The following is a 7,847-nucleotide window of genomic DNA, read 5'->3' as shown; positions in this document are numbered from 1 at the left end:
CTGCGTAGACAGGCCGCCACCGCCCCCGCCGCCGCCGCTGGCTGCCAGCTGCTGCTTGAGGCGCGCGGCCTCCTCCTTGGCGCGCTGCGCCTTCTTCTGGGCCGCCTGCAGCTCGTACTCTCGGTCGGCCAGGTCGTTTTTGATGCGCTTCATGGTCTCCTCGCTCTCAAACAGCCGGTCCTCCGCCTGCCTGAGCGCCGCCTCGAGCGCCAGGCGCCGCGCGGCCGCGGCGTCGGCGCGCGCGGCCGCTGCCGCGGCGGACGCGGCGAGGCGCGCGTTCTCCGCCTTGAGTTCGGCGTCGGCGGGCGCGGCGGCAATGGCGGCGGCGAGGGAGGCTTGGTAGCCGGCGCGCAGCTGCAGCAGGCGGAGGACCTTGGAAAGGGCGGCGAGCGTGGCCGCCGCGCGCGCGTGCAAAGCGCGCTCGACGTCGCTGGGGTCGTCGGTGGCTGCCTTTGCATCGTCAGCAGCGGCCTCAACAGTGGCCTCGTCGGCGGCGGCGAGGAGGCGGCGCAGGAAGGGATCGGCGATGCCCTTGAGCGCGTCGTGCGCAGCCACGTCGGGCCCATCATCGCCGGCGTCATCGGCATCGGTTGCCGGCTCCTGGTCGCCGCCAGCGTCGGCCGCGGCGCGCTCAGCCAAGGTGGCGACATCATCATTGAGCTGAGACCAGATCCGGTTGATACATAGCAGCGTCTGAGCACGCTGCTGCTCCCGCTGCTCGGCCTGTGCTACAAGAGCCTCGAGCGAGGTGATCTTGGCCTTATGGGACGTGAGCTGCTCGGAAAGCTTGTTCTTTTGCACCTGCAAGATCTGTATTTGCTGCGCGTGCGCCGCGTTCTCGAACACAGTGCCCATGGCTCCTAGAGCGGAGCTGGCACCTTGCACAGCCAGCAGCAGTGCTTAGAGGACCATTATATGTGGCACATGCGTCAAGACGCGCGCTCTGTGCTGGGCGCGCGATCTGCACAGCTGATCGTGGCTGTATGAAGCCGTGCCACGGGGTGAACAGGTGCGCGCCCGACTCTGAAATCATGTGCCTATGGCCTGCGGCGTGGCTCTTGAGCTGAGAACCCGCTTCGTGACATCGACTGCTGCTGTGGTCCAGTGTGTAGTGCCACCCTGGTGCAGCTCAGCGCCGCCGGTTGCCAATGACCGGCCATCAGCACAGCGCAAGAGGCAGCCCAGCAGTTTTTAACAGCCATGTTCATATCTGCTAGCAGCCTGTATCCACATACAGGATGCAGAGTGTATGGGATACGGACACCGAGAACTGCATGCAACGAGGACCGCTCGGCGCAGTGCGCTGCAGCTCGACCGTTGCGCATGCTGCTGCTGTCTGCCCCCATCACACCACGTTTTCTCCTGAACAAATGTGCAAGCCCAGGTTGTTTACAAAAAGGTATTACTTGAGACTAGCCAAACCTTCAACCACTCGTCTCAACATGAGGCGGCAAATAATAACGAAATGTACAGCCCCACAAAGAGCACCGCCCACAAATGCATAGCAGGCAAACAGAGCCTCACCCCTTGCCAGCAACTGCCGGCGCCGCGTTCGTGCCGCCGACTTTGCGAACTGCAGGCCGCGCAGGCGCACGTGGCCCGGCTAACCGGCGGCCGACCGCCAAACCGCCTCACGTGCCCTCCGCCGCCTTGAGCTTCTTCTCGACCTCTGCATACGCCTCATCAAACTCCGCCGTCTCAGCTGCGTCGGCGGAACCCGCCTTTGGCGGCTTGGGCAGGATGAGCATGCAGCTGGTGGGCCGCTTGCTGAGTGCGGCGGCGCCAAGCTCCTGCGGGTGCACCGAGGCGGACGCCGGTTTAGTCGACTGATGCGGGGATGCCCCCGCCCCTTCTATCACAAACCCCAAGGCTGCCCAATATCTGCACCACACATCTGTTGCCGGCCGCTGGGCGGCGCCCAACAAAGGCGTTGGCGCTCGCTGTAGAGGAGGATTACGGCAGCTGCAGGACGCCGTTGGCCGCCCTCATGCCGACGCCGCTGCGCGGGCAGCGCCGCGCCCGACTGTATATCTGCCCCTGAACATCCGATGGCACCACGACCCACCTCCTTAGACGGCACGTAGATGTATGGGATCTTGCTGTCCTCGCAGACCACAGGGATGTGGGTGATGACATCAATGGGGGAGATGTCTCCCGCCATAATGCACAGGCTGTGGGTGGGGCAAAGAGGGCGGGCGTTGCGCCAGGGCCGCGATGGCGAGGGCAGACAGCTCATCAGTGGCTAAGACCGGGCTCGGGGCCGGGGCCGTGGAGGCCGCCCATCACGGTGCCGGCCAGGCTGCCATTGTGGGATGATTGCAGTAGCTTGCCTGCTGCCATGCGCCAACGCCGCGAAGGTCTGACGGGCGTCGCATGGCACTGTATATGTCTGCCTGCTACGGCCGTCTCGCAGCAGATTCCCCAAGCGTCTCACTGGTCGCTCCCGTCAGCTGCACGAGAGGCGGGGCCCACCCTTTGACGTTCTTGCGGATGGCCTTGACCACCTCTTTCACGCCGCGCTTCAGCTGCTTGCGCTTGGCCGCCTTCTTGGCCAGCTTCAACACCTGGTGGCATTAATTGATGTGGGCGTCCGTGGTTTGCCGGCGCCCTGCAGCAGGCCATGCAGCCTGGGGCGCGCCTGTCTCGCCACCAGCCTCCCTCACTCACGCCATACGCGAGTGCCCCGGTCGCAAGGAGGGTTCGAACGACGCAAACCACCTCGCCATGCCACCGACCTTCTTGCTGAGCTTCTCATCTGCCAAGGGCCTGGCGATGACGCTGCAGAACTTGACCCGTGTCGCATAGGGCACAGCGTCGGCGGCCTCCGGGGCGGCTGTCTCCTCCTCCTTGCCCCCCTTCGCTGTCTTGTCCTTTTTACCCATCGCTGGGGCTGCTGCTGCGGCGGCTGCTGCTGCTACTTCTGCTGCTGCCCGTGAGAAGGCTCAGCAGGGGGGCGGGCGTGGGCCGCTAGTGTGGCCACGCACGCTATGTAGCAAGGAGAGCGGCGGCTGCCACTGCGCACCGGGTTTCAGGGGCGCGGCGGCCACAGCCGGCGCGTGAATGAAGGGTTCTTTAAGAGCTCTAAGGGGTAATGAAAGAGTGTACTGTCCCAAAAAGCGAGTGAAATGCTCTCGAGTGTCCCTGACGACGCACTATGATCTTGTGCCGCGACGCGACCTGTTGTCGTTTCGGTTTTATGGAACGGTTCGTGCGAGTGTAAGTTGCACTGCTCTGCAGCACTATTCGTCGCGGCCCCCTTTGGACCCACTCCTCGAACAAGCAGTGCAGGGGTCGGCCTTCATGACTTGGAACCTTGGGGTGGTGTGCATCAGCCATCCTTGCAAGCGCTTGTGCACACATCAAATTTAGCATCCGTCTCATCACGAATTGCTGCATTGAGTTCTTTGCAGCGCGGTGCTCCATCCCAAATCACTACCAGTCCCTCGGCGTGCCTCGACGCGTGACAAATGTCCAAGCTGTCATTCAAGGCGGAACACACCCTCGGTGAGTCAGGAAACAAGCGAGGTCCACCAGTTCCCCCGCTGTGGGTCCCCGTGGGTCTCTGAGTACTGTTGCTCCCGGTGCCCCACCGCACAGAGAAGCGCCAGGCCGAGGCCGCTCGCATCCGCGACAAGTACCCTGACCGCATCCCGGTGGGTTCCCAGAGGAGCAGGACCCGTGTTGGGTGCGTTGTCGATGGAGCGCCCGTCGCGCTCATGCAGAGCCGGTCCAACTGGCGATTTGCGCACGCTCTGCATGTGCCAGGTCATCGTGGAGAAGGCAGAGAAGTCGGATATCCCGGACATTGATAAGAAAAAGTGAGGGTCCCGTGGATCTGAGGCCGAAACATGGGTGCCTGTGCAGCAACCGCGTTCAAATCGCAGCAAGGCCGCAAGCAGCGCACGCCGCCGCATGTCCGAAGTACAGAGCGCATGCACCCATCGCATCCACAATCGCAATCCATGGCACATCAGACGGGGCTGGGCACGCGCCCGCGCGCGCTTTGAGCAGCAGCGCGGGACCCTCTGGCAGTCATGGCTTGCTGGCGAATTGCGTGCCCAATCAACACCGCCCCTCATGTTGCCTCCCACAACAACGCCACCTGCCAACGCCTGCCTCAAACACGCGCAGATTTCTGGTGCCTGCAGACCTGACAGTAGGCCAGTTTGTGTATGTCATCCGCAAGCGCATCAAGCTGAGCCCGGAGAAGGCGATTTTCGTTTTTGTAAAGAATGTGCTGCCCCCAACCGGTGAGGCACGGCGCCTGGAATTGAGCAATCGCCGTGTGTACGGCGGAGCTGCGCCTGCATCTATTCAGGGCACTAGCAGCCCTTGGTTTCGTAAACCTTCATTCACGAGCACGGCTCTGTGCCCTCGCTGGAGGGTCCATCCCGCATGCATCTTGCACAAACGCTGAGGGGCATCCCCGCCCTCTCATTACCCCCCAGCGCCCCCGTGTTGCCCTCCACAACCCTCAGTTGCCCCCTGCTACCCTCTCCTCCACCACACCCCCCCCCCCAGCCGCGCTGATGTCTTCGGTCTATGAGGACCACAAGGACGAGGACGGCTTCCTCTACATCACATACAGCGGGGAGAACACGTTCGGCTGCAGCGGCGCCGCGCCAGGCCCAGCCCTGCAATAAGAGGACGCGGCCGGCTCCGGACGCGGGACGGCCCGAAGCTTTTAGGAGCGACTGCGACTGCGGCTGCGGGCGCAGCGAGTAGGGGGTGACGCCGCAAGCGCGGCCTGAGCAAGGCTGAAGCGAGCTTGCGGGGAGACGCCGCCACCGCCGCCGCCGCCGCTCCCGCTGCAGTTGCTGCACTAGGGGCGCCATAAGCTGCCTCGCAGGAATGTTTTTCGTACCAATGTATCAAAACAACCCTCAGTCAGCGCAGCAATGGTTCCAGACCTATCCTACTCAAGCGGCGCCACGCTCCTAGGGCAGACGCAGCCTTTGTGGTGCTGATGTACCATCTTCTGCGGGGCGATGAGCCAGGGGCGGCATAGGACCGCCTTCCCGGCGATCCATCGCTCCGATTGTCCACAATTCAGCCCTGCGGCTGTGGGCCTGGCACTTGCTTCTCAGAAGCCACGCGCCGCAGACCCTGTACTCCTATTTGCATTGGAGAGCTTTTGCTCCGACACAGACGCACAGGCAGTGCGCCCCGCATGGTTTCTGCATCGCTGGTGTCGCTGCGTGGCGCTTATGCAATTGTACCCTTTTGCCTGGCCCCCTCCTCCATCCCCAGCTCCTGGCTTTACAGGGGCTGCTTGGCATGGCGTGTGCGCGGCTTTAGCTGAGCACCTGCCACCGCAAAGGTAGCGCAAGGTTCGTTGAGGGAAAGGATTGAGGGGTCACGTACCCGTGTAAATGTGCTCAAGGCTATCACCTCCAGGCAACCTTCGACGAGCCAGGCTACTGGCCAAGAACGATTTGAGCTGCAAGGATACATGCATGGACAAGGCCGGTCAGAAACAGCATGTGAATACAATCAATGTGCGATGCACACACATGGGTGCACGTTTGCGGACCTGGTATCCTTGCTTGCCATAACACTGGAATCAGTACTCTGTGAGGCTGCAAACGTGCGACTGTGTGTACTGCCCTTGGCAGGATGTTGAGGGGGCGCTGCGTCCTCCAGCCTGAGATGAATGCACTACACCCCTCTGGGAATTGCATATGTCTGTAGGTGGAAGCCCAGGACTCTTGAGGCAAGACTTATTACCAAGGCGGCTGGGTTGCGAACGCTGTGATGCGTGCGCGTTGCACGACTGGGCGCAAGGGTTGCCGAGGTGTGCTGATTGCACAGTGAAGTAAAATTGGCAATGGCAACGAAGGAAGTAAAGTAGGCGGCACAAGGCACGAGGCTCCCATGCACACAAAAGAAATACGTGGTTCTGTGTGCATGTGAGCATGCGTAGGGGCCGTGGTTGATGGCGCAGCACACGTATCAAAGGCAAGCCCCAAACACACAACAGATACCAGCCCGAAGTGCGAATGTGCAAAAGTTGCAATTGGTTGAGTGCTGAGTATGTCCGGAGCGGAGACCTCCAAAAAGAGAGGGGACGGCAGCACACACAGAGCTTTTGTGATCACAAACACTGACCAGCAGTGGCTGTAAGCCTGGCCTTGCATGCGTGGTTCTGTGCCCAGTGCAAATGCAACCCTGTCAAACAGAGGGCCTTGCCAATTTGCTAATTGACGGTGTTCGTTTCACAATGTCCCCCACCAACCGCCTCAAGGTGCAGTGGCAACGCAAGCCCCCAAAAAGCGCACGTGGCTGCGTCGGTTGACAGCACATGAACTGCTCATAGGGTGGAGCAGATGTCTCACTCGCACTTGGTCTGATCCTTGTTGGCCGCCTTGCCAGTGCCGCACGCCACACACGGGAACAGCCCCTTGTGGCCCCACTTGCCGCCCTTGCCGCCCTTGCCGCCCTTGTCGCCAGGCGCCCGCTCCTTCGCAGTGAGCGCCATTCCGCCGACCACTCCGCGCAGCCAGTCTGGCTTGGGCGCGTCCGGTCCCGACACATGGCCGGCGGGGCAGCGCTGGCAGATGCGCGGGCCGCGGGCGCGGAGCGCCTTGTAGGGCCCGGACGGGACGATGAGGCCAAAGCCAGGAGTGCACGCTGCGTGGTTGAAAGGTGGGTGGGGAGGCCGCGAGCGTGTGAGAAGGCCAGGGATGGCGAGAGCGGTGATTGAGCGAGTGAGCGCGGGTGTACACGCGAGCGGTTCTGTGTGTGTGCATGCGCGTGCGCGCTCACGTTATTTGCATGTACATGACTGTGCATGTACTCATGCGTGTGCACGTACATGAGCATGTGTGCTACATGCCTACATCCGCCACCCAGCAAAGAACCCAAGAAACTCATCAGATCAATGTGGATGCGTGGGGTGCCCACCGCAGAGTGTGAGAGCTGCGGTCATGCCCCCCTTTCGATTTCACCACGTGCTCACCGCAGGTGCCGTTTGTGAGAGTGTAGTTCGGTGTCACACAGGCCGTGCACTTGAGAAGGCCATGGCGCCCACCGTCACGGCCGCCGCCGCGGCCGCCATCGCCACCCTTGCCACCCTTGCCGTGGCCTCCATCGCGGCCACCCTTGGCGCCGTTGCCGGTGCCATTCACGCCCGGCCCCGCGCGGCGCCCGCCACCCGAGTGCGGCCCATCACCACGGTGGCGGCCGTCGCCCTTGGCAGTCGCAGCAAGCGGCGCCGGGGCTGTCGGGGCAGGGGGTGCTGTAGTTGCGGCGCTGGCGGCAGCAGCGGTAGTGGTGGCGGCGGGCTGGGGCTTGTTGATGCCCAGCAGGGTGGCAACAAAGGTGCCGATAGGGTCCGCACTGGCCGCGCCGTCGGCGAGCAGGCCGCGGCCCTGGTGCCCGGATACGGCGCCAGCCACAGGCCCCGCGGGGGTTGCCTGGGACGAGCGTGCTGGGGCTTCGCAGGCGGTGCAGCCGGGCAGCTTCCGGCAGGGGCCGCCGTCAGCCTGCTTGGTGCCGGGCTTTTTCGCCTCAGCGGCGAGGGTGCCTGTGACCACTGCGGCGATGCACAGGAGCTGGAGCGCCGTCCTGGTGACGTGGCGCACCATGGTGGTGTGGCTGCCGGTGGCTGCGAGGGTGCGAGGGAGTGGTGGCTGGGTGGGTTGCTGGCTATGCGTTGTGCACTGTGGGCACGATGTGAATTCTGACACCCGGCGAAACGGTGCCGTTGCACAGGCCACGAATCACTCAGGCCTTGATAGTACCGCACCTTATGAGGGCCAGTCGACGATGATGGTCGTGTTGATTGGAGACGCAAGATACCTGTGAGCACACTGGAAAGCACGGTGCTTTTGAGGGGCCGCGAAAGC

General features: G+C 63.0%; 4 protein-coding genes across 4 annotated transcripts; 1 reads left to right on the top strand and 3 right to left on the bottom strand.

Annotated features, from left to right (window-relative positions):
• Positions 1 to 10: 10 nt before the first annotated feature.
• Positions 11 to 855, bottom strand: MNEG_7066 (hypothetical protein; the record flags this gene model as incomplete). The annotated part of the gene is made up of 1 exon (XM_014044465.1): positions 11 to 855. A coding segment is annotated over one exon (845 nt), but the record flags the coding sequence as incomplete, so codon positions are not given.
• A 776-nt stretch (positions 856 to 1,631) lies between these two features.
• Positions 1,632 to 2,882, bottom strand: MNEG_7065 (H/ACA ribonucleoprotein complex subunit 2; the record flags this gene model as incomplete). Its single annotated transcript, XM_014044464.1, has 4 exons — positions 1,632 to 1,790; positions 2,066 to 2,171; positions 2,473 to 2,564; positions 2,736 to 2,882. The coding sequence occupies 4 exons, from the start codon at positions 2,880 to 2,882 to the stop codon at positions 1,632 to 1,634; spliced, it is 504 nt and encodes a 167-aa protein (XP_013899918.1).
• Positions 2,883 to 3,467: 585 nt separating this feature from the next.
• Positions 3,468 to 4,643, top strand: MNEG_7064 (Autophagy-related protein 8d; the record flags this gene model as incomplete). The annotated part of the gene is made up of 5 exons (XM_014044463.1): positions 3,468 to 3,504; positions 3,598 to 3,653; positions 3,766 to 3,818; positions 4,132 to 4,250; positions 4,522 to 4,643. The coding sequence occupies 5 exons, from the start codon at positions 3,468 to 3,470 to the stop codon at positions 4,641 to 4,643; spliced, it is 387 nt and encodes a 128-aa protein (XP_013899917.1).
• A 1,688-nt stretch (positions 4,644 to 6,331) lies between these two features.
• On the bottom strand, positions 6,332 to 7,586 carry MNEG_7063 (hypothetical protein; the record flags this gene model as incomplete). Its single annotated transcript, XM_014044462.1, has 2 exons — positions 6,332 to 6,630; positions 7,031 to 7,586. 2 exons carry the CDS (start codon positions 7,584 to 7,586, stop codon positions 6,332 to 6,334), a joined length of 855 nt encoding a protein of 284 aa, XP_013899916.1.
• Positions 7,587 to 7,847: the final 261 nt, after the last annotated feature.

The sequence above is a fragment of the Monoraphidium neglectum genome, assembly GCF_000611645.1.
Source record: "Monoraphidium neglectum strain SAG 48.87 unplaced genomic scaffold scaffold01216, whole genome shotgun sequence".
Classification (NCBI taxonomy): domain Eukaryota; kingdom Viridiplantae; phylum Chlorophyta; class Chlorophyceae; order Sphaeropleales; family Selenastraceae; genus Monoraphidium; species Monoraphidium neglectum.
This window is presented reverse-complemented; position numbering and strand designations above follow the sequence as displayed.